Source organism: Amblyomma maculatum, chromosome 1 (genome assembly GCF_055883805.1).
Source record: "Amblyomma maculatum isolate TAMU_Amacu chromosome 1, ASM5588380v1, whole genome shotgun sequence".
Lineage (NCBI taxonomy): Eukaryota > Metazoa > Arthropoda > Arachnida > Ixodida > Ixodidae > Amblyomma > Amblyomma maculatum.
In genome coordinates this window covers 120,530,461-120,557,241 of record NC_139344.1, presented here as the reverse complement: position 1 = coordinate 120,557,241, position 26,781 = coordinate 120,530,461, and the positions used below count along the sequence as shown (strand labels likewise).

The window sequence follows — 26,781 nt, the reverse complement described above, 5'->3', positions numbered from 1 at the left end:
GTACTTACTGCGAAATTCAAAATGACTGTAATGGAAGTAGATGCTATTCCCAAAGGTTACTTTGGAGCACTCTTTATGATCAACAAGATGACAAGTTGGAAAGTTGGACCGACTGCTTCATAAACACAGCAGCATGTGCTGAAAGCTTCTGTTATTGAAGAGTCAAGATGGTGAGAGTAGGGCCTCTACTTCAGGAGAGAGTGCTACTTGGGCAGGAGTCTGGCCATCTGCATCCTTGACATCCCTGTTGGCACCACGCTTGAGCAGAAGTTCAGCCACCTGCTGGTGGCCGCATGAGGCCGCTGCAAAGGGATCCAATGTGGTACAAACAAATGAAAAACTATGCAGCTTTGCACTAAACAAGCGTAGTGCCTGCTATTCTAGAGGGCTCAAAAACCAGAGCAGCAGTCCAGTCAGGCGCTGCTGATATGAAAGTACCGATAAAAAGTTGGGAAAAAATTAAAGAGCCAAGTCAGTCCCTTCCTAAGCCCTTTTCTGGCTCTACTTCCGGTTGCGTGACGTCACATCCTTGACGTCACATTAATTCACTTCTTGTTTACCCATTTTAGTCTTTAGTACTTTCAAATTCCGTGCCAATCCCTTCCTATGCCCTTTTTCGGCTCTATTTCCGGTTGCGTGATATCACCCTAATTGACTGCCTTAACTACTTTAGTCTCTGGTGCTTTCAAATTGCGTGCCAATCCCTTCCTATGCCTTTTTATTTTTGGCTGAACGTCACATCCTTGACGTCACCTTAATTGACCGATTTAGCTATTTTAGTATTTTATACATTCAAATGTGGTGCCAAGCCATTGGCTAATGAAATCATTTTTGCCTTTGCTTTTACACATTTGTCTCTAATTAATTACATAATTAACTTATTGGCCTAATTATTTTCTTCAGACACATTACATCACCCTCTATCAATTGACAATACTCATTAACCTCTACCACTTCTCAATTACAACTGCTGTGGATATGATTTTGCGTGTTTTGCCTCTAATTAATTACCTAAATAATTTATTGGCCTAATAATTTTTTCGGACACAACATTACGTCACCCTCTATCGATTGACACCACTCATTAACCTCTATCACTTCTCAATTACTCACAACTGCTGCAGACAGAAATCTGTGAACATAGCGAAGTAATGCTTTCGCAGTAATAAGTCATTTTTTCCGCATGTGAATCAAACTGATAGAAATGAAATCCATAGTTTACACAAATGCAGAAAAAAGAACATGAATGCGCCATTTCTGTGGGTAATATAACAGGCAATATTATTAGCACAAGGAGCACACAAGCAAGGCATGAGAGAAAGCTGTAAGCAAAGAAAGAAAAAAAAAAGCAGCAGCTGCTGATGCCCACAAAAAATTTCAATGGTAAAAGAAAACATGCGACGGCACGAAACCTGGTGCAGCATTGCGGTCGCAATAAAAAAGAGAAGCAAAAATGAAATGGAAAAGCCTTTCTCAAAGAAGAATGAGTTGAATGTGCTGCACCCTTAGCAGCTCAATCAGATGCATAACCACCATTTTCCACCTACCAAACTAAGTGATGCAATGGGATTCCTTTTCCCAAGCCTTTTCACTATGAACATCAGCATACCTCAGCGCTTTTGTTTAAAATGTGCCTTCAAATCTTTGCTCTCGCTCTGTCACTGCAACAGAACAGGAGGCAAGGTCGAATCCTGCGGGATTGGCCCCAGCAGACTGATAAAGAAATGTGCTTAGCTTTGCACTCTGTTCTTGAGGCTCAGTTGCAACATTTTCTAGTAAGTCCTTAAAAGGGCATGAGCCAAGGTCCAGGACAGGTCTGCACAGATTTGCCTACAGCCATACATTATGGGCCTAGGGGTGACTGAAGGGACTTTCTATCCATCTACTAAGCCAACTTCCAGCTATTTGTGCTAGCTCTCTTTGGTGAATGTAAATACTGCAGAAGGAAGTATCAGCTTTTCCTGAAACGTTGCACCTCTGCTCCTTGGGGCAAGGCACCAAGCCAGGAACACTGCTAGCAGTTCACACCATGGCTCCAACCGGTGAGAGTAAATATCGCATAAACCAAAATATAGGTAGATTTTTCTTAAAAAAATCAAGCTAAAGTTTCCCCTTGCCTTATATAGTGGTTTCTAGCAGAATTTGAGGCACAGTCTGGCAATGTGTGACGTGCCTGCCTGTGAATGACGGAAAAAGCCGTATCGACATCCTTGCAGTTACTGGAACTTTTTTTTCTCAGTCCCTGGCACATTTGCCTTCACGTGCACTCCTTTTGACCCATAATATTTTATAGCGCCTCTTTAGCAATGAATAGCGGCATGCGGAGGCAGTTTACAACGGCTTTCCAGAAAGAATTTCTGTTCGCGAACATGGCCGCTCGCTCAGCGACAGTTCGTCATTTCACAAAAGAGGATGCGGTGACGTGAACGAGATCAGCTGTTTGTGTGCACCCTTTTCAACAAATCCTACTTAAACAACATGCTTGATGAGCTAGATGATGTATGATGGGAGGTGGCAGGTGGCAAAGACGCTGCTGAAAGTTTGGAGTGCGACCGTAGCTGTGGTGATGCAGGGACATGGCTAATATTTTAAATATATGCACTTCTTTTTTTTTTCCTTGTTTTATTTTTCTGTTTTTTTCACTTCATGCTAAGGGTGCCTACCTATGGGCACCGTGTAGCAGTAACTCGCGGCGCGATGTGCGCGCCCCTTTGCGGCGGGAAGGAGATCTTTGTAGTGGCCTGGCCGCGCAGCCGAGACGCGGCGGATCTGCTGTGTGTGGGTCGCATTCGCCATTTGTTCTTTCTATTCGCAACATTCTATAGTCAGAAATGAATTGCTAGGTTGCAGTCGTTGGGTTGATGGGCTGCACACATTTTCACTGGCCTGATAAAATATTTTTCACGTCCCTGAACAAGCTTTACGAAGCGAAAAACCGCTAAGTTTGGATCGCTGCTGTCCGACGAGCAGTGAGCTGGCAATCATGCCCGGATTTGCCGCGTCCAGATTTTCAGCGAAGTATTTTTCCCGAAAGAGGACACAGTATACCTTTCACCTGTGTTAGTACCTTTCCTTAAATCGTAAAAGAAAAAAAAGAAAAATTATTAAAAGAAATTGGGCAACTCATAGATGCACCTCTACTGGAACTGCCGTGCGCGCCGGCCAAGTGGGCCGCGCTCATGGATGCATGTGATCACTGCATAATTTTTATTGAAGCTATCCTGTGGTCTATATTTCCCTGTATACGAAAGCTTGCATGAGCACCAGCACAATGAAGAGAGTAATCAATGAGAATGGAGCGTTTTAACTGCGCATTTACTATGTCTTCCACTTAGTTTCGCGATCTTTTTTTTTTTTTTTTTTTGCTATCTTTCATTATTTTTACCTCTCTCGGCTCGTTCCTTTTTTCCTCCCACACCCTTTCCCTCCATGCTTATACCGCTGCTTTCCTTCTCCTCCTGGGCGGTTTTCTTTGTCCGTCCCCCAGCCTGACTTTTTTTTTCTTGCTATCCTTCGCTACCCTTAACTGTAAACGTTTCTACTTGCCTGCCCTGTCAGTTTTCTTAGTCTGGATGGTTGTCCGCTGTGCACCTCTAGATAGCCATATTTCCCTGGGATCCCAACATGCTAGCGGCTGTCCTTGTGTCATTGTCGTACCACATGCATGAGGAGCTTGCGGCCCACTTTTTTTTTAGCAACCTAGGCGACACCAGCACGCCACATAGTTCGCCACAACTTCCCCACCACAGCGGAAACTCGTGTGAGCGACTTGCAGACACGCATGCTTACCAAGCGCCGAGAAGCGGCATCTGACGTCAAGTACCAGCTGTCCGCTTCACCCTCCCCTGTAGATGCGATTCATAAAGCCCCTGCCTGCCATTCCATACATTTCGACGTCTACTGAGCTGTTGAACCTCGAATGATGAGCTGTTTCTCATGCCATATTGCTTAATTGAGACTGTATAGTAACATAAATTTTTTTTTTTACTTAGTCGTGGACGCTCTGGACATATCTTGCATTCATTACACGCCATCCTGCTCCAAACAAGTGGTCGAGCGGCTGGCTGCCACCTGTTAACTTCCCCTGTACTAACTTAATTTTGTGGCATAAGAATTGAAAGTGCTGTTAAAGAGGCAATAAGAATCGTTAAAAAAGAAGAAAAGGAAACTAGCATCCAAGTCGGGATTCGAGGCCGGACATTCTTTCCAACTAAAGAGAAAAGTAGGCATGCTACAATCCTGACATGTCTCGCAAAGAGGAAAACATGCATGTATATTAGGAACCGTTGATCGCTTGTTATGCTGTGCTGTAATGGAGTTTTCCATAGCTGTGTCGCTGTATCAGCGACTGCGTGCGCAAGCACCGCGTGGAAAGAGCGATTGGTGTGAATCTGCTATCCTTTCCTTTATCGTTGAGAAAAGTGGTAACTTCACCAGAAAACCAGCTAAAGTTCTTCAAAAGTCTTCTGCATAATATAAGTGGCTGCGGCATTGCCAAGCCCCGGTAATTGCGTTCTCGAGTTTTCAGGCTTGTCGCATTTTTTTTTCCAGGTTTTTTTTCTCTTTTGCTCCAGCTTCATTCATTCCTATTCTTCTCCCATACTATACTCATTCCATCCTTCCTGGCCGAATTCCTTGCAGCTTTCCTTTTTTTTTTTTTTCTCTCTCAGCCAGTCCAGCTTGGAGCGTTCGAGGCTGGCCTTTGTGAAGCTCTACAACAGGTGGGAGAAGGGGTGTTCGCCACATTTTTATGTATTTTTCAACATTTTTGCAGTGTTTTTTTTTACACCCCCCCCCCCCCCCTTTCGTTTTTTGCTCAGCCTTTCCCAACTGCACGTGCCCCCAACAATGAAACACAGTGAATGCATACCTGCTGCTTACCTTTTAGCACAGAATGTATTCTGTTGCTAAGTTATAACTTGAGATGCTGGCAGTCAGAAGAAGGTAAAAAAAAAACAATGTAAGCATATTATGCTAACCATCTATCATTTAAAATAATCAATCCATTTCTTTTACCATTCTGCTCGTCAGTTCTATTCTTTATTACAGTGACAGAAGCTGCTCATGGTACTTCATAGCGAATAGCATTGCCATGAGCATTGTACAGCACTGCAGCCAAATAAGTGCTGCCGGGTTTTAAGGGCACGGTAAAGCTACTGCCATCATTTCTTCACTTAACATCTGGCTATGAAGTGTGGGAGCTTAGCTGAATGCATGCTATTTATATCAACCTTTTAAAAAAGCAGCACAGAGGAAAGCTGCTAGAGCTCAGTCAAAAAAGCTGGGTACAAAGATTCAACATGCTCTGCTACACGAAGTGTGTTATATATTGAACTTGATGGTGATTGCAATATAGTTTGATACATCAATTGATAGATAGCAATGGTGAGAGCGCATCCGTAGTCTTGAAGCAAGAGTACGTACACTACACCCATGATGCGCTTCTAGCAACGATAAGTCGACCTCTAGCATACTGGCACTCCACCCCTGGCTAGCTCAAGCCTGCTTCACATCACAGTTGTAGCGAACAGCACTTTCAGCATGGCAGCTAGGTCACGTGAAAAGTGTTGCACACTCTGCGTACACTAAGTCATGTGGCTTTACAGTGCTAGCACTGCCAGCAAGTGTCCAAGGCCTTGCACTCTACCTGGCTCCTCTAATGAAAAGTGATCGTGAGAATTTTTTGCACATCTTCAGGGGGATATCCTGACTGCTCGTTATGAAAAAAAAATGAGAAACAGCCAGGTTCAACATATCTGGGATTGACTGTACATGTTACGGTACAGCCTTGTTATTGTGTCCTTACAAGACCTAGCCAAGGGAGGGAGGGGAGGGAATGGTGAACGCTGAACCACTTTGCGCACCTTGAGCAAGAGTGCACATTTCAAGAATGCACTGGAGGCATAACAATATTTCAAGCCAACTTACCATAATGCAAAGGTGTCTGGCCTTCCGAATCCTGAAAAGGAAGTAAAAAAGCAGAATGTTTAGATTAATATTGGAATCTTTTGGTGCTGCAGGAAGAATGGCTGTTAGGTTTTCAAGGAAGCATGCAACTCCCTACGTGAATAACAGAATGTTCATGAAAATTAACCCGAATTATCATTTTTCCTGTAAACTGTGACTAAATACTTTGCAGGAGATAAGGGCGACTAGGGCTGGTTGCATGAAAGTAAGTGAATATTATCGGGTGATGCTTTTATCCTGCAGTGGACATGACCTGCTAGATGATGGAAATAAGCCCAATGTAAAGAACTGCCCACATATTTTTTTCTTAAACACCATGCTGCGAATGTTGCTTTTATATTCAGTCTTGTAATGTGAACCAGGCTGTTGGTATTTCTAAGGTCAAAAGACATTATACAGCTTGTTGTTGCAATTAAATGATGTGTTAACCGTCTGTATTAGTGGATAGCTGACGAAATACAGCAGACCCGTTCTATAGTAAAGTCATTTGGGCCAACACAATTCTTTACTGTACCAGTTGTTGGTGATGACATGCTGTCTGGTAATTCAAAGGGCTACTTACTAACACATCTTGTTGGTTATAAAAGAGACACTCCGAAATACCTTCCATCCTTCTCTTATCGTCTCTTTGTGAGATCTTAATATTTTTGTTTTTGTTTTTGTTTGTTTTTTGTTTAAATTTTATGGAAGTACCACTTCAGCATAAATACAATGCGAGCTTGATTTCTTGTGAAAAACCAAAGCTTTGCATGACCATGTCATCATCTTCCATTGTTTCTGTCATTTAAAAGGCAGCGGTGAGAAATGCACGCAATACAGTCGAGCGGCAAAACCTTGTGCGCTGCGCCTCCATATATTTTTTTCTGCTGCTTCGTGCTCCTTCCAACTTTCAGCAGTTTCTTCCCTTTCCTACTTCTCGCTGCACTTTTACTTTTTTACTTTCAAATGGATCACGCTGCCTTCTTTCTATGTTCGCAGCCAGCTTTCTTTTTCTACGCGCCACAAGCACTTCTAATACACAGAGGATAAAATAAAAGTGGATGAAAAAATAAAAAATAAACAAAATCCTGAAAGGATGACCGCACTCTCTCTCTCTCGTGACACAGTTTTGCTTCTGCAGACAGAATGTGTAAGAAGCACAATTGCTACCTTTGCTGTTCTTTCATCCTCATGACTGATGAAGGATGTGGGTTTCTGATTAAAGCTAAAAACAAAAACCAAGCAAAAAAAAAAAAAAGGCAACTTGCCTTGGTGTCAGGGTCAGCCCCCCTGTCCAAAAGCAACTTGACTACCTCCAGGTGGCCACGGTCACAAGCCCAGTGCAGCAGGCTCATACCCTGCAGTTAAACCTGCATTAGGTTGTTAGCCAACACAAAACTGGTAACACTGCTTGTGTGATACTACATGATCTTGCACAACTCTGTTTCTTTACTTCAAATCCACAACATCTATGACAGAGTTTAGTTCAAATGTGAATACTGCATGCATTATTTGTGCTAGTGTGTGGCATGGCATTACCCCTTTAGATATGAAAAACTTTAGCGCAAATGTAATAGGCCGAAGGCTAAAAGAAGGGGACAGGAAAGGGGACAGCGCTCTTTCCTATCCCCTTCTTTTTGCCTTCGGGCTATTGAATTTGCGCTGAAGTTTTTTCATATCGTTATGGACTAACTAGCCTAACAAAAACTTTTACTTCAGCAACCCTTCAGAATATGTAAGCTATACTTAAGTTACTCCCTGCAGTTCCAAGGTAAAAATGACGATTCTGCTCTACTCAAAAACAGTGCATTCATTTTGGCGACGCAGTACACATGGCAGGAGTACAGACAAACTGCCATATAAATTCAGCTTGACCAGGCTAACTAAAGGTTAGCTTGGCTTAAAGCTAGGTTAAAAAAGTTCAGATGATGAAGTCCAGATAGCTGCCCACAGAAACTGCTAGAGAATTCAATCAACCTGCAAAGTTCCAAACACCTTAAAGCAGCACAAAGAATTACAATTACAGAAAAACCTTTGTAATTTGAACTCATAATTTAGGAAAATTTCTGCGGTCCCATAATTTCTAATGTGAATTTGAAAGGATTATTCGACGCAGCGGCCTGCACTAGCCCGGTTATTTCTAAGATTTGGAATGCTATGCTGGAACACCTGGTTTCAATTTCGCCACAATGTGATGCCATTGCTTGATATGCTGTAGTGCCCCCAGCTCGAGAACAACTTGTAATTTCGTGGATGTGCGCGCACCACGGAATCCTAAACGACATGGACACTATTCGGGCCGCAATCAGGCGTGGAAGGCAAGTTCAAGCGCCATTTGAATATTATTCTCTGCTGGCTTTAATTATGCACACGCTTCGTGGCACCATCCTGCCGAAAACTACAAAACAAAGTGTGACAGTGGGACAAAGCAGGGGGCATCGCAGCTTTCTCGTAATCAAATGTTTTGCCTGAGCCTGACCGTTTTTTGTCCCGTTTGATTAATTCGAACATTCTTTATGGTCCCAATGATGAGGTTTTACTGTACATGAATGCCAGCATAAATGCACGCTGCTTTAAGAAGTGGTGGATCGTCATTTAAAAAGCAGACACCTCAAAAGATAAATTAATTCAGTGCCCGTTAACCCATCCTTCTACACCAAACTACACACTAAAATGCAATTTAACCCAACACCATCTTTTCTAACAATGCCACCTAGGTCTCCCCAAACTGCCTCCGAAATGTCAACATATTAATGCACTGAAGTCTTGCAACCTTGCCACGATGGCGTAAAAGTTAGGGTGCTCGACTGCTGTACCCAAGGATGCGGGATCAAATCTTGGCCGCGGCAGCCGCTTTTCGATGGAGGCGAAAAGCAAGGCGCCCATGTGCTGTGTGATGTCAGTGCGCATTAAAGAATCCCAGATGGTCGAAATCTCCGGAGCCCTCCACTGTGGCATCTCTCATGGCCAGAGCCACTTCGGGACATTAAACCTCATAAATGAAATTAAACGATGAAGTCCTGCAAAACAATTCGTCTTTCTAGTAGTTCTGCTAAGAAGACAAGCTGGCAAAGAATTAGCATACGATGTTTCAACTCATGCAGCAGACTTGATGATTTTTAACAGAACAAAACAGAGTGCAGTAAAGTGTATATCATGCTAAATGTTCATGGGCAGCTACATAGCTTTCAGATGGGTTCTGCTTCAGCACGAAATGAAACCACTGTAGCATTGACTCTAATAAGGCTACCACAGTGCTCTGATGTTTTACATCCCCCAGGGATACAGTTGCAGACATAATGATTATGAAGCAGCACGCAATGCCAATTAAGACCCTTGCTCATCTTGGGTAGTGAAATTAGTTTATATGAATGCTCACAAATGTTATTTCTGCACTTGCATATATCTGAAAGGAACCTTTATATTTTTTCTTCACAACGCATGAAAAAAGTTCAAATGCTGAAGCATGCTCCATTTTATTTTGGCCACATTTGTAGAGTTGAGCTAAGGCAACCCAATCAGCAGGTGGTTATAACTACTAACTCGTAGCTCACTGCCTGCACGAGTGTATCACTGTGTACACTCACATTAGTCATCATGGTAAAGGCTTATGATGACAAGGCTGGTTGGGAGGACAACTTGTTGTTCAAGAGTTGATGGAGGAGAGTATGTTAATAGGGTTATTAGTTTTCGGGTTTTATATTTTTTCAAATTCGGGGGGTAAAAATCGGGCATTATTTTTCGGCTTGATAATAGGGGAGAAATCAGGTTTTTTCGTGGGAAAATTCCGCAATTCGGGTTTTATCGGGTTAAATTTGCAAACTAATAATTTATTCGATTTGCTCTAACCGATGGGTAACAATTAGGGTTAGATTTTGGGCTGCTTTCAAGAAAATATTGCAAAATTTGGCGTTTCATTGGTAATGAATTATTACTCGCAGTGAGAGGCAACGGTCAGTTTTGAGAAAAGAAACATTTTATTCACGTGGGCTGGTCATCGACGTCCTACACGTCCTTATTAACATACATAATCACCTGCATGCGCAACATCTCGGTTTCCATACGAGACCTGTCTGGTCTCTGCAGGTACCTTAGCTGAGAGAACGTTCGCTCAACGTCACAGTTGCCATTAGCTAGGCACAACAATGATAACGCTGCATATGCTAGCCTTGGGTAATGCACAGTTGTGTCGTTCCAAAAGTCCATCACTTCAACACCTTCATTCGTGGGGCTTGCTTCCAGCAAGTACTGGTTGAACTCCTCGCGAAGCGAGCCTACATCGTCCATCACGGAATTAAAGAGAGGTCGGTAGTCATCAAACGACTGACTCAGCAGCCGCTTTTGGAACGGATCGAGTACGGCTCCCAGTTTCCACAATGTCAACTGGTTTTCTTCTTTGTCTGAGACGTTCCGGTTCAAAGTGCAGTCCCATTTTGTGGAGATTTTGGCGCAAAACTCTTCACAACAAGTTTTTTACTAATATGGCACTGCTCTTAGGCAACATAGACAAAACACCTTTCGCCCGATCACTTTTACCGATCGTCGTGGAAAGCTCGTTGACAGTCTGCTGTAGCTTGACGTTTACAAGGTGATCGAAGCTTGGCATGAGGAGTTCTCCGCTTTCAAGCGTTTTCTGGACATCTAAAAGAGGCTCGAGTGCATCTCTCATTAAGACTGCCTTTGCATAAAGACCCTCTTTTTCAGAAAGTATCGCTCGAATAGCTTCCGCTTTGGTGCTATCATGCGAGCATTCAACAAGTTCTGTTAATGAGCTCCACATTTCTACGACGACAAGCGCTTTGTAGAAGCTTTGCCATCAGTTGGGAACGACAGAAGGAGGCTTCTTTGCATCAGCGCCAAACAGACTAATGCTCCAAACTTGATCACTGCGGATCGAACATCAGACACGCAAGGTGACGAAATCGCATGGTCAACGCTCACATGGATCAAATGGGCTAAGTCCTTTACATGCAAGATGTGGATCGCTTCAGCTTCGCAGATCTCGCGTACCATTTTTCGCATGTACTCCGCGGAATCTGTGGCTACGGCTACAACATCCTTCCACGTCTTGCCCACAGTAAGGAGAGCCTTGCCGACTACCCGGGCCACTGTGTAGCTGTTCGAAGCATTAACTCTGTCGACGTCGACTAAACAAACCTGCTTCTTTTTTGCTTTTTGACTATAATAGCACATCAGAGTGTTAATGGTAGGCACTCCGGTTATGTCAGGGGATTCGTCGACGATAACATTCATTTAACGGCTTGCATATCATCACGGATTTTCGCCATGTCCTTGTCAAAAGCTTCTTTCAGGTATTTAATCCGAAGTCGCTGTCCAGTCGGCATAGTTTTAGCGGCCTTGCAGTATTTGCGTACGAAACCCCCCAGAGGTCCGTCCGCCTGATGCATGCTGATTCCACTGTACGCCAGGGCACGAACGAAGTCGTGAATCACGCCATCCGCTTCATTTTCTTTCGCACGCTGCCTACAGGAAACATCGAAGAGCGTTGACTGAGATGTTCCCACCTTTTCAGCTTCTTGGACCGCCATCTTCAACTTCTTATGACGCGATGACGCGAGATGCTCGCGAATTCGGTCGTAGGGCTTCTTCGCTGGATCGGTGACCATCTCGGTGTTGCAGTACTTGCACACCAGCGCGCGGCTGCCTTAAGAGTCTTTTGCTGTAGTCTGCAAATCCTCGTGTTCTTTGCACCAATCATCCAATGTCTTTCGTTTTCTTCCCATCTTGAACGCTAGTCAGCAGTGCTGCGAATGCACGATGTGTAAATATCGCCGCTGCGCGTGCCCAAGCTACTGGCGCTGTGTTCGGGACTCCGACGTTAGATTGCGCCACGGGGCCTGCAATCAACGATTGTCTGTCTGTCGGCAGCTTTGGCCGCTTCTCGGTTGCGCACCAACTGGAGGCGCAGCAATTTCGTGGGCACAGTTGTTTCAGAAATCAGGAAAAATCGGGTTTCACCCGATATTTTAGGAACACGCTCGTGGTGCAAAAATCGGGTAAAATCGGGTTTTACCCGAAAACGAACAACCCTAAGTATGTACAATACAACTGCTGTATGGTGAACACCACTCCAGACTGCTTGTCTACCTTAGTTCACAAAAATTGCCTACAGTTCTCTCTGTCCGCTCTGAGAGCATGCAACTGCAACAGGAAACCAGTGTACAGGAAAACATAAACCCTGGTATATGCCGTGCCGAAATTCAGGACATGAAATTATGCTCTCACAGCTTACAATAAGATTTTAAATATGCTTGCAGTGGTAAGACTGAAGAGTGAAGAAAAAAGAAACCACTGTATAGGCCAACACTCTAACTTGCAACCCGCAGGCTGTACGCAACCACTTTGCTGTTGCTACAGGCACATTTACACTTTCGAAAACTTCACCCTGTCTTGGTCCCTTTCTTCCCACAACACTGTCGAATTTGAAGTGCAGTATTAAAAAGCTCAGTTACCCAGCTTAATTGTCATTTGAATTGGAGAAAAAAAGAAGCAAGAATAAAAAAAAAAATTTTTTTACATCAGCAGATTGGACACAACACGAGCCCTGAATGCCTGTGCATCACCTCTCACCTGTGCATCACGTTCGTGTACCAGAGCGTTGTTACTAAGGCACTCCAACAGCCTCTCCAGGCAGCCTTCCTTTGCCCAGTCAAATGCATCCTTATTCTCAGGGGCTACACCAGGCTCCTGCGCAAAACCTTGTCATATGGCAATTGTACAAATAATACAGCCACTCTAGCTTTAAGCAGTTGCAATAAAAGTTTGGTAGACTCCCATTAAAAATGACCAGTTAAGACAAATTCTCAGACAAGATGAACAATGGGAGACCATACGCTGCTTTACCACAGGACTAAATGTATATGAAAAAAAAAAAAAAAAAAAAAAAAAAACTGCTTAGTTAAGATGAACTTGTAGATATCACCAGGCAGGGGCAACCGCGGCCACATTTATTTGAGGAGAAGCTGAAGAGGTGACGACGGCAGCGTCCGGCTGAGGCGAAGGTCGCGAGCGTTCCTAAGCTCTCGTGCCTGCGCTGCTTCCTTTTCTTCGGCATGTGCCGGCTGCATGCCACACGAGTCGCTACAAACTGTTTCACATGTACTTCGGTTAAGGCAAACTTTTGCAGTGACTGCGAACCATGTGAGAAGACTGTCTTGTGGAAGTGTGCTTTCCTGGGGAGCAAATGGCAGAGACGGCAGAGTTGGTGTGCAAATGGCAGAGACTCATCACGCCTGCGCTAGCAGAGATTTGACATCAAACCTTGGCATCATGCATATGTCACATGCTACGCACTGTGTCATACAGACTGAAAGGCACATATGGTCAAAGCGCATCTGCCTGGTAACTATGAGGCTTAAGAACTTTGATGCCGCTTTTTCTACTGACGTGGCATAACGCGCATTGTTGTGGCACAGAAATGGCCAGATATCACTCTCCATGTGCACTGCTTGCTGCACACAAAAAGGAGCATGGAGTAAAAACAGCTACGCTGCCTTAAGGGCGACATAAGAGAGACCCATGGACCATGCTGGAGACCTAACTGCATGAAGCAGATAGAGACCCAACATCAGAAAAGCACGCACAAATAGCAGCCACTGCGGGACACAGAGCAAAGGAATGGTGAAAAGAAGAAAAAAAAAACCAGACAAATGCTACTTTTAAGTAGCATAATGTGAGCTAGTTTAATGCTTTCAGAGCTAATTTCATGTGATGCAATAAACGCTCTACTTGAAATTATTCTTTCCCTGAAAGCCTATTTTATAGAATGTTTTTATGTAACGCATATTATGGCATGACTAGCACATTTTTCACAGGAACTGATGTTAAGAAGAACGAATTTGCTGGTCCCTTCAAATTCATCTTAAAGGATGTCCACTCTAATAATGAAAGCAATAAAGTGCATGCCACTTATACATACACGTAATACTCTGTGGGTAGCCAAGTGTCAGAGTGACACGCCCGGCAAGTGTTCTGGAACAACACTACTGCACCTCATGTAAAATGGGAATAAGTAGGAATCACTGAAAAAACTGTGTCCTGCAGTGGAACCAGCTTGGCTGCTTTTGATGACGATTTATGACAAGATGATGAGCCATCTCAGCATAAATTGGAAAGCAAATGTGTGAAAAATAGAAATCACATCACCACCACAGCAGGAGTGCAGATCCGTCAAATGATCCGAATAACCGAACAGTCCAAAAAATCTGCAAACTTTAAAAAGATCACTTTTCTGTGAAAAATCAGATTTACAAATTACTAACTTCCCCGCTCCCCGTGTTTTGTTTATATGTAGATAATAGGGATTTATAGCATAGCACGGTCCACTACTGTGATCAGCTTCCGTACGCCGCTCATGCGCACGCGCCAGTGCGATCTGATAAGGTCTGCCAGTGGCCAGTGCGGGCGCGCTGACTGGTGCTGACACGGTAGGCGTGCGCATGGCCGGGGAAGCATGCAAAGTGAATCGTGTTATGCTATAACTATAGCCATCCAGTTAGAATATCTCGGCCAGTCATGCTTTCTTCATGTCCATGCCATTTCATGGTGTACTGTGACGTGCAGGACATGCTCATGCTGCGAACGAATGTGCGCACCACGCGAAGCAATAACATTGTTTCCGTTGCCATGGTTAACGACGGTAGCAAAGATCGCCAGATAAAACTCACGGGAAAAAACAAGTGCAACGAGAGCCTACGTGAATACACTACCATTACCCCCCTCCCCTCCTTTCAGCTTTTCTCCGCAGGTGGAGAGCATGTCGCGGTGACGGTGTTCACGCTCCATTTTAAGGCGAATGCCTTTATGGCTCATACTCGCGGCATCCGTCTGTCCATGCCTTGAAACAGTGCCAGCTGTGGCCTCTCCCTAGCAACCACCTGCACTGGTGGGAGTGCAGCTGTGCATAGCAACCGTGACGTCACGTGTCGGTGGGCAGGGCGCACGCACGCGTCAGCAGTGGCAGCAGGTGCGGCGACGTTCCTTCGACAGATGTCTGGGTGCAGTCAAGTGAGTGAGACGCATGTTGCCGAAGTGGCCTAGTGACTGTGCGGCAAGCGAAGCAGAGAAGTGGCGACGGACGCCCAAATCCCTAACACAAAACGTAAGAAGAAGAATCAGTTTGGTTGCCACCATTTCCGGTTCCGGCGTTTCCTCCAATCAGAAGACTCAAGGCCAGGGAGACGGCGACACTTTCGATAATGACGCAAACTCGGAATACAACCCCAGAGGCAAACATAGTAAAGCAGGAATTGGAGGCGTTTCAAACAAACGCTTTTGCATCACCGCACTTTAGTTGTCCAAAGTGCCACACGAACTTTCCCGCCTGATTGCGCGCTCCAGGCTACCGCGATGACAAGACTGAGCATCCCCTTACTGCCACTGCCTCCAATGGCAACGATGCAGAGTGAGCCAAGCTAGTTCATCTGAATTACTTGCTTCACCTAAGCTTTCTCGGCCGTGCAAAACCGGGTTGTTTGTGACAGCGATATCCGCTTGCGTCTATATTATGCCGAAAAAAAAAAAAAAAATGACACCCTTCGTCCAAAAAACCAAATTTGGTGCGAAAAATCAAACTTTTGGACACAATAAGGTCCGAAATATTGGCCTTGAAAATGTACACATTCCTATGGGGCACATGGGGTTCCGGAATGAAGACCGAAATATCGCACAAGTTCGAATTACTGGCATCCGAAAAATCGGTCGGCTACTGTACTGCAACTACATGTTTACACAGACAGGTGTAGGGAAAATGGTACTAATCCACGTCAACAGGAGATAATTAAAAAAAAAAACAATCCTCCATACTTTCTTTGGTCTCACTGACTGTTAGCTTCTTTCATCTGAACTTCATATTTAGCATACATGTCATACTTGGCCAGGTAGAAAATATGAGAAGCAAATACATTTTGCAACAAGTGATGAGACGCTAGCTGGTACCTGGCAATCAATTTTTCAGAAAAAAATGTTACACATTTTGTACATTTTTGCACCTGTGCCTCCCGACCCATGAAAACTGTCTCTAACCTCTCAGGAGACAGATGCTACGAACATTAGTAATGAGTAGCAGTGACGAAATCTGCCTTCAGAGAAAAAAGCAGCACTGTAATTAAGGGAACATGAATAGTCAACAAGTCTTTTTCATGGGCACTATATCACTACCTTACTAGAATACCAAAGCACACAAGTTGACAAAGGTTTTGTTTTATCAACTTATTTATTTATTAAGTACATAGAATCCTGCAGTTCTTTGATGTCAACTGTAACTGTGCAATGAAAAGTAGGGGGACCATTGGATGGAACATCAACATGCATCCTCACAGCTGCAATGCACCTAGTCTTTACAACAGCTAGGAGCATTTGTCCTCCAATGAAGGAGAGGGGGTGAAGGCACAATTCAGCATGCTTAGGCCAGATGCCTCGATTTTGGTTTTGAGTCGCATGTATTCATTAGCTTACAGTTGTAGCCTACCACATGATGTGAAAGCCACCCAACACAAATATAAAGCCTCACTTTAACCAAGCCATAGGAACGTGCCATGGCCTAGGATATGTGACTCGGCATCCGAAGGTCCCGGTGAGTTCCATTTCCATCTCGGTAATACTACTGCCGAATTTGGCAGCCCCTGTTAATTTGGCAGTGATTGACACAAACCACTGACTAATCGATACACAGCCATGTAACCTAGCACCTACCAGAAGCATGCTTGTGAGGTGAAGGCGTCAGACATCGCGTAACAGCTAAATGACTGAGTAGAAGCTCTAGTGCACTACAACAGTGCCAAAACTGATTTGTTTAGTCACAGGGCCTCACAGTCAAATTTCACTACAGTGAAGAGAAAAATGGCACACTGACAAAAGGTACCCCAGTGCACAAAAGCTGCAGCAAATGCGTGGGAGGACTGCTACGACTTACTGCACAAGGCCGGCTAATCACAGCTCCCAGCATGGACCTTGCACTGCTCCTCATTTCCTGCATGCCACATAAATTGCAAATGGTAATCAAGTACAATCAAAGGCCTATGTACTAAGGCATTAAGAACTGTGCAGTCCACCGGAATGGCAAGATTAAGCACAAAAGCACAAAGGGGCAAAGCATCAAAGAAACCCTACGAGCCAACATATAAGGCACCCGTTCCCGCAGAAACATGACATCATGAGGAGAAATGCGTTGGTAACTACTCATCAGCATATGAGCGAGCCGGGTCTGGGGACGCAACATGAGCAAAAATGCGGCAACTGTAAGCCATCGCGATGGCTTCTCCACATGTCACTAGTGTAAGGGTGTGAAGCACCCGGAAGCACCCCAGAAAGCAATTCCGGCACGTCACTGCCTTCTACGAACCGGATTTGTCACTAAATCTCTTCTGCACTTCAGGCAATGCAAATACGAACTGAATTCTGTGAGAGTGAAAAAGGAGCTGCGCATTTATGTCTATAAATGTTAATCTACACTTTTATGCAGTGAAAGTCTGAATTCTAAATGACATTGCACCTCATTCAGCAGTTTAATTTTTTTAAATCGGGCAGTTTGGATTACACGTTTCCTTGGCGAATGCATTTTTTTTCCTGTATTTTTTTTAAAAAACATATCAACGAGGTTTCACCATACTACTTCATGTCAGCAATGCACATTTTTTACCAATTTTCCGTGAGTAGGAATTTTAACTCACTACATGGCAGTATAGTCTGCACATGCCAATTCCTTGAGCAGAACACCAAAAATGAGATCTAAAAAGAGTTTCAGACCACAAAATATAGACCACACTTCAAGATTGATCGAAGTGATTGCCTGATGCTGTTATGTACAGTCGAGAGCAAAAGTGGTATGCAACACTCGGTTCGTGACAGGGCTCGGGAAAACTGCCTCAAAATGGCATCTAGCGGCAGCGGAAAGGACAGCGGCATCAGCATATGCATGTGGATAAACTGGGGCACCGCCACTATCGTCTCGATTTTAGGTAGCTCTTGCCAGATGAAGTTAGGATGCAGTTTTCTCTAGCTCCGCCACCGTCTACATGTTGTATACCATTTTTGCTCACGACTGAACACTGGTAACTGCATGTTGCACAAAAGGGTTGCCATAAGCAACAGCAATAGGGCAAGGACTTGGCAGACGGGGTGTTGCAGGCACAAGTACAAGAAAACTGGAGGAAGGGAATTCGAGATGAAAGAAACTGCAACAGCTAAATATTATACACTTGATCTATGCACTCCTGCAGCACATTTAGAAAAATCCTCCCTGAACAATGCTACTGGCAAACAGTCTTGCTGATTCCAGTGTTTCTCATGATTAAGAGAGATGTTCGAAACGCTTCAGACTACATTTTAGGGCAGCAGAAAGCTATCCAAAATGGCAAAAAAAAAAAAAAAAAAAAAAAAAACACCTGCAATAAAGTGAACTGCACAAATGGTCGCCACAGTAGCCCAAATCTCTGCATTGCAAAGACCAAGAATGACATGACTGATGCTAAGTTGTTTTTCTGTTAAAGCAAGCATTTGCTGGTTTATAACGTTACCAGTTTCTTTTTAGTAAACTTAGTACTCATTATTCACTTTAGTTTACAAACTGTTCGTTACCCTCTGCTGCATTAATTTCCTTTATGCTGCTCAAATTATTTAATGCTCTGCATGAGCTTAAAAAAACAAGGTGTAGGTATTAATTAAGGTTGCTTTCCATGAAAAGAACATTTTGCTGCAGCATATAGACAGTGCCAAATCTTGGCTGAAATGTTAAGAAGAACATAAGTGAGAACCTGTAACATAAACAAGACTAAAAGCTTCGCTGGGTGCCTTTGTTTAGCGCAGTGGAGTTAACATCCGCCAGAAATATTAAACTGTTAGCGAAATCATCAAAGCAGCTTAGATTGCATGCATAGGCAACAGGCATGTAAACATGGCATCACTCGCACTATATAGAAAAATATATATACTGAATGTCTTTCCAAGGTTCACTTTCAACACAGAGCAAAGCTCATGCTGCTGCGCGCCCTTTCTTCTTTTTCTGTCCAATAAAACACACACATACACATGCAACTTTTAACCAGCAAACAACTCACTGAACTTAATTCCAGTTAAATCTATGATGAAAGCAACAATTTCCTCACCCATTTGCTCCAACAAACTGTATACTTAATTTCATATTTGAAAAAAATGCTCGAAAGCTGACAAAAAGGAAGAGAGTCTTATTTACAGAGAGAGGAAGAAAAGCCTCAGCTACAATCCCATAGCCTACAGTATTCTGCTCTGTATGCATGTAATCAATTGCCACGCCCACAAAGCATACCTATAATTACAGCAACAAGAGAAGAGTAGAGCATAGAAATGTTGTTGCCCGGGCACTTAGTGCAATGGTGCAGAATTGGTGAAGTGAGAATAACCCTACCTTGAGGCTCCAATCTGGGAAGAGCTCACAGACGAATTTTACATATTCATCCATCGCTGTGGTAGCACTCATATCACCCAACTGCCTCCAGGCATCCCTGCCAACAATAGACACATTAATTTTGACAGTTATGCATTGTAATTCATGTTAGGTTTTCAGCCACAGTTAGGAAATAAAACAGAATTGGAATTTTCTGTTAATGTTTCCTTCACTCCTTGTAGTCTGCAGGCCTACTACCAAAAATAGTAACTACTGATCTTCCTTGCTACAAAGATGACTATTGCTTTCGAAGACTACAATTCTCACAATGTTCTTATGGCTGCAAAGGTTTATAAAGCAGAAAATGCATTAGTGCACACAAGAGCAAATATGGTTGCTACACACAGCTGAGTTTTCAAAATATGTGAAGGCCTAACTTTAAAAAAAATTGAAAGATGGCTTAGCTCTGCTAGCCTGGATATACGTAGCGAAAAGCAGTGACTACCTCGCGATCAGAAGAAGTTAATTTCTCCAGTCTTCTGAGCCGTTCGCCAGCAGCTAAACTCTCCTTGGCTTCCATGTCGAGCGCATCTAAGTTCACCGGCGTTCTGTAATTCGTTTACAGGAAAGGAAAGGCGCAGCATCCGTTACTCGCAGAAGGCAAAAAGCGCCGCCCGGCAGCATTGGAGCGCACTCATTCCCGCTTGGTCCTCATAGCTGACGGCAGATGGGTGACGTCACATCCTTGACTTCACCCTAATTGAGTGACTTACCGGTAACTGCTTTTTAGTCTATTTCTATACACCTTTTCAATGAGTGGTCGCTGGGGGTCGCCATATTGCTTGCTGGACTGCATTTTGCGCTTGTAGCCAGCACGGTAGAAGCTGCAGCGGAACCAGTTTTTCTACACAAAATGCAGTCCAGCGAGTACTATGGTGGCGCCCAGGGATCACTTGTTGAAAAGATGTATATATGCTCTGTGGTGTGGCATTCGAGGAAGAGCCAAATGAAAGGCGCTGCGCGGACACGGGATGGAACGCCCGGCGGGGTCAGCTTTGTATAGGGGTGAATCTCCTGGTGACGTCACCACCAGTCATAACGTCATGACCGGATGTGACGTCATTACCACTTCTGGTTATTATACAGGACCGGATGGGACGTCATGATGTCATTACATACGGTCATGACATCACGGCCGATGTCACCATGTGACGGCTATGGACATCTCGAAACGTCTACCCATTACTATTGGTTAGTGATAGTTAACCATAACTTGCACTTTCTGAGTACTAGTTATTGTATGATTAGTGTTAAACACCTGTTAACTAGTAAGTGATGGTTAGTAATAGTTACAATGACCTCCGAATGCATGAGTTCCGATGGGCATCTGCAACGCTGGCGGTGCTTTTACTATTGGTTAGTGATAGTTAACCATGACTTGCACTTTCTGAGTACTGGCTAATGTCTGATTAGAGTTAGTTAAGCATCCCGTAACTAGTATGTGATGGTTAGTGATAATTACGATGACCTCCAATTGCATGAGTTCTGATGGAAATCTGCAACGCTGGCGGAGCTTTGCGAGGGGGCTGCACAGCTGGCCTTGGCTGTGACGTCACTCGGTCGCGGCATACCGCATACGCGAAGCTCGACTCTGACCCTTGTAGTGAAGCTTTTGGCTTCAAAATCCATGTTAAGATGACCCCCCTAATGCAGAGTCGTAGGCTGGCAGTTTTTACATGCCTTCTGCATCTCCCCGAATTTACGACAGATTTGAGATGGGCTCTCAAAGTTTAAGAACTGATGTCTAATATAAGAATTACTCCAAAATTAAAACTGAACATGCACACTGCAAAAGCAGCAGAAATTCAATTTGAAGCTCGATTATGCCCTTTTCTGGACTATGCAACCTTGTAACCACTTTTTTTTTTTTACCACTGTGATGATGACACAGTCTGCTCACGAGAACCCTAAGCATTCTCACTGAAGCATGAAGTGGCAAGCATTTTAACTTCGTGTCCTAGTCTATGTTGCTGGAGCATAGCGTGCTTCTTTCATTTTGTTCACTCATTGCTTAACATTTGTGCCACGGCTTTCTTGCAAGCTCAGTGCCACACAATCTCGGCAAAAAGTCCAATGCTTTGCTTTACTGCTGTGGTAACTAATTCATGCATCAGAGCATCTACTGAGACCCACTGCCTCCAGGTAACAGGTGCAGACGCACCCCCGTTTTAGTGCAAGCCAGGTGCATAACATAGACTTATGATGTAGGTTTGCCTCCTATAAAGGTGAGGAACATCACTTTCCAAAATTTTAATATTTTTGCTATGATCACTGATGGGATTGACAGTTTTGAATAAAAGTAAATTTCCAGCTGGAACAGGTTTACGAGCCTCTTGACACTTCAATGAAAGGAGATTAATTACCACAGAACAGAGCGTCGATGTGCAAATGCAACATATTAATATCGCAGTGTTGTACACAGACATCATACATGACGGGAAGGCTGTGTTAGCATAAGCATTCAGCGGGTGAAATGCTCCGCTATCTATGCACAGGTTACGAAGTATATACCGTATAAGTCGTATGTCAATCAGATCAAGCTCACAGCATGTGCAAAAGGTTAATTAAGTACTGCTCCCATTGGTCACTATAGCAACATACAAGCCTGTGACAAACCTTACCTATCAGACTAATTACTTGCAAAAAAAGACAAATAATTTCTGCATAGCACTGCACAACTACAGCATATCTGGAGCTTCCATGCATCACAAAAACCTGTTGGCTTTCAAGACATCGAGCACAGTGATCATACTAAAGGTGCTAAAATTATCCAAATGAAAATTTCAATTAAACAAGAGAAAACACTCATGCCTTCAGCTATCTGCTGATACAGGATTGTCCATGAAAGGAGGAAAAAGCTTTGAACGCACTTCTGCATTCTGTCAGAGGCGAAAATAGAAAAATGATGTACAAATTAACAACCCTTCAGTTTTAAAACAAACCTAAAACTGAAGCACACTGCGCTAATCACTAGGTGCACATTACACTATGCCCGAGGCCAGGCCAAATATTCAGTGTTTGTAGTCTAATGCTTGTAACCAGGCAAGGTAAATTTGTTTTCTCATGTGTTACAGCGCTAATAGCAAGGGGTTAAAAGGCTGATTGTTCGACCTCTTTTTCATTCCAAATTTAGAACCATGAACCTCAAAGGTCATTTCAATATTATAAAGCCAGAGGCCATAAACGATTTCTGAGTCAGTTACCATTTCTGGCGGCCCTTTATATCATAAAATGCAGGCCTTGATGATGTGCAGGGTCCATCATGAGCCTACAAGAAGAAATGAACACACGTCACATCAGAAAGCACACTTGTTAAAGCAGCTGAGATCAAGCACATTATTCTCTAAGCATGCGGACATCAAGATTTTGCCTCTTTCACAAAGTACAGTCAGGGCCAAAGCCACAGTAGCCCAAATCTCTGCATTGCAAAGACCAAGAATGACATGACTGATGCTAAGTTGTTTTTCTGTTAAAGCATTTGCTGGTTTATAACGTTACCAGTTTCTTTTTAGTAAACTTAGTTCTCATTATTCACTTTAGTTTACAAACTGTTTGTTACCCTCTGCTGCATTAATTTCCTTTATGCTGCTCAAATTATTTAATGCTCTGCATGAGCTTAAAAAAACAAGGTGTAAGTATGTGAAACCTATAAGTCAGCTACTCTGTGCAGCAGAAATTCCTGCACAATGGTGGCACATACTTTCAGGCAGTAATTAGGGGTAGTGCTGGCACATCGCCTGGTGAACAGGTGTGCCATGTGCTGTCTCTAAAAACAACCTTCCACACCCTACTGTGTCAACGTTGCACTTCAAATCCATTTTTTTCCCCCCCTCAAAAATGCCAGAAAACTTGCTCTCGCACAATGGCCTGTATGATCACGTGAGACCAGATGTGAATCTAATAGATGATCGCACAGCGCCTAATTACTGTCCCGGACTCCCGAAGACAGGTTCCGCCGTCACTGTGCATGAATGTCTGTCTCACAGGTAAGCTGGCTTGTAGGTTTTGCAACTGGTCTATTATGTTGTAGCTGGACTACATAATAGGAGGTCACAGTACTTGCAACCTAGTGCCCGAATATTGAATTGCTAATTCCATTCCTTTTTACAGCATGCAAGCCTATGCATACGATCTGTTTCTGGAACATTCAGCAAAGACTTTAATTAAAGCATTACATTCTTTAGTTAATACAGGTATACCTTAATTCTTTGACCAAAAGAAATAATTTGAACAGCAATAGTAGATGCAGGACCTCCTGATTAGGCAAAGGGCGTCGATACAGTGCACACTTTATGGACAGCTGACATGGAAACGTGTGCTATCGACATTTACTGCCTGTTTCATACAATATGAAAGTGATGATGCTGACTGAACGTGCAGCGGCACCTACTGAGAAAAGGCGGAAATCAATGAAACAGAGAACCAGTTCTAAGCATGTGGATGAGCAGTTTCTAATGGATGGAATATGGTTCCTTCAGAATGCATACAGCAGAAGAAAATTAGGCGCTTCTTTTGGATGCACAGTCAATACAAGCATGCTCAAAGGCTTAACAGAAGAGAATCAAACCAGTTGCTAAAAATGCGACACAGGTACACAAACGTCACTTCATAGTTATAACCAAGTCAACCACTAACATCTATTAAACATACCAAAATTATGCAGATGCCTATGTCCAGCAGTGATATTTATGGGACATCATGTGTACAAAAAATTGAATGCAGATTAGCACAGATATTAAATTTACATATATATATATTTTCATTTTATTTGAGCATACTGCAAGCCAGAGTTGGCTCAAGCAGGAGGGGCATACAGCTAAATATAAACCTATAAAAAGCATCAGCCACAGCAGCCGCAAGTCAATAACAGGACACAAAACCAGCAGGCAATATATATATGTTAGATTATTTTCAATGACCTATTCAGCACATCTGCGTGGAGGTATAATGAATGTTTTATGTACACTGGTGCAAGGATATCAACACATTAATTTTGGTGGCATTCTGCAAGCTTTGTTGTCAAGTGCGCATTTATTTTGTATATAAGTTATACCACTTGTAAAAGTACCGACAGATAAGTCCCAAGTACCATTTGAAACCTCCTTATGCAGTGTTCTACGAAGGCATATGCAGTTATCAAAATTTGCCAATCAAAAATGTATGTGCTCTATATAAAGTGACACAGAAACGTTCACAAGCTGTTCACAAATACTGCACATATCAGAGGCACACTGCACCCATCAATGACACCATGGTCATAGTTTGCATCACAGAGGTCTCACGTGTACATAAAGCTATTTAACGTGAGACCGCACCCACCTACTCATTTTTCATCATTCATATGTTCATTTCATTTCGACCCCATTGACCTGTGCCTCTTTTTTTTCATATGCTTGCCTAACGCTTCAAACAGTAGCAATTAAATTTAAAAATTTATTAATCCCAGCGGACTGCTGGACAAATCTAAGATTTTTTCAGCTGGGCCTAGATTAGGCATATTTCGCGCCATTATCGCTCTAAAGTATATCATATAGATGCATAAATTGGAGGTGCTACTACATGAGCTTATTTTTGTAATCTCACACTCACCGCTATTTTCAACTAACAGAGCATTGTAGATCAATTTACTCATTCCACAGTATTAAAAATGAATAAAAAGTCTCAACATTTATTTAGATAGGTTTATTAACCAACAATCTAGCAATATGTTTCCTTTCACACAGTGCGGGAAAAAACACGAACGGACAAGGGGGGAAACACCACAAAGCGTTTTGTGCCGATTTCTTCCTTGTCCATGTTTGTCTTCGCGCTGTGTGAATGAAAGCATGAAATACACTCTCACCCAGGAACTTGGTCTGGTTTGGTTTATGGGGTTTAACATCCCCAAGTGACTCAGGCTATGAGAGACACCACAATGGAGGGCTCTGGAAATTTCAACCTCCTGGGCTTCTTTAACGAGCACTGGCATCGCACAGAACACCTTGCTTTTTGCCTCCATCGAAAAGCAGCCGCAGCAGCACGGAATGAAACTGCATCTTTGGGATCAGCAATCGAGCGTATTAACCACTGAGCCACCGTGGCGGTGCTGCCCAGGAACTGGTTTTAAGCAATTTACCACTAGTCCACATGAGGACAGACTTCATGGTGGGTATAAAGGTGCATGTGACAGCAATATGTTGGCTTCTGTTACCAAGTGAGTGAAGAGATATGAAAAGTGCTTGAGCTATGGGACACTGAAGTGCTTTTTACAGGTGTTATGCTGTAAAATCGCATGATGACGTGTTATGTATGATTTTATATTCAAACAACAATTCTAATTAACATAATTGCTGGTATTTATGTTCTCCAGGTGTCATTTTGCACTATATGCTATAATAACATATATGTTGCGTTCTTAGTGAGGAAAATAGTTTCTACTGCATGGTGCAAAGCATGTATGTGCAAAAGATAAGCTGGATATGCCGAGGGCCTCAATGTTCACTGGGGTAGTTCGTGGACATTTGGGGCATGTTAATGATGCTTTAAGGCTCGGAATTGTCCACTGTACAGTACGTAAATTCAATGTTACATTCAATTGTGGATATCCATAACGCATCTGAACCTTCAAGAAAAAAATATCCTTCATGCATTTAACAGAGTTGACTGGGAGCGGTCAACATAAATGCATGTTTTCTAATACAAGCCGGGACCCTTCAAGAGGCAGCACGTTGCAACTCCTATTCAAGCACTTACAGGCACGGCCGTTTGTGCAGATCGGCTGTGGCATGCATTAAGCACGTAGAATTGCTTCATTAACAAGGCTGAGACAGAGAGAGAGAGAAGGACTGAAGAAACGCTGTGGTAATTCCGAATGATTATCCATACGCACCTGTTTGTATCTTGCATAGAGGTAGAGAAGCTGATCGCTAGCCAACTTTCCGGCATTGGCCTGAATGTGCTCCGCCGCCCTCGAAAAGAGGTCCTTTTGCTTGTCCCACTTATTAAAGTCATTCGCATCATCAGCCTGAGCCATGATCTCTGAATAAATATATTTCAGTGAGCGCAGCAGGTATTCTCACGTTGCAGAGCAAGTTCACATACCAACTCTAGAGCAAATAAACGTCTAAAAATATTTAGTAATACTTTCTGCTTTAGGTAGCTATGGGAATGGAAACCTTCCTACAGAAAAAGACTGCCTGCGCTGTTTCTGTGAGCAAAATAACGCAACCCTGATGCGGTAGACCTTTCAAAACCATTACCTGGCACAGGCTGGATACGTTAGGATACGGTTTTGGCTAAATTGCTTTCAAAACCGTCTTTCTCAGAAACAGCACATTTTTTCTTTTCTATCAATATAGTCCGCGTAATAAGGATACAAAATAATTTAATCCAAGCTTTGTGAGCATTAAAAAATA

General features: G+C 43.3%; 1 protein-coding gene across 1 annotated transcript; it reads right to left on the bottom strand.

The window, feature by feature from the left end:
* Positions 1 to 56: 56 nt before the first annotated feature.
* Positions 57 to 26,655, bottom strand: LOC146203732 (acyl-CoA-binding domain-containing protein 6-like). The gene is made up of 8 exons (XM_084588908.1): positions 26,256 to 26,655; positions 22,591 to 22,655; positions 19,349 to 19,445; positions 16,880 to 16,936; positions 12,538 to 12,654; positions 7,215 to 7,304; positions 5,929 to 5,959; positions 57 to 302 (listed from the first exon to the last, which is right to left on the bottom strand). The coding sequence occupies exons 1-8, from the start codon at positions 26,397 to 26,399 to the stop codon at positions 163 to 165; spliced, it is 741 nt and encodes a 246-aa protein (XP_084445034.1). The 5' UTR covers positions 26,400 to 26,655; the 3' UTR covers positions 57 to 162.
* Between the last annotated feature and the right edge of the window lie 126 nt (positions 26,656 to 26,781).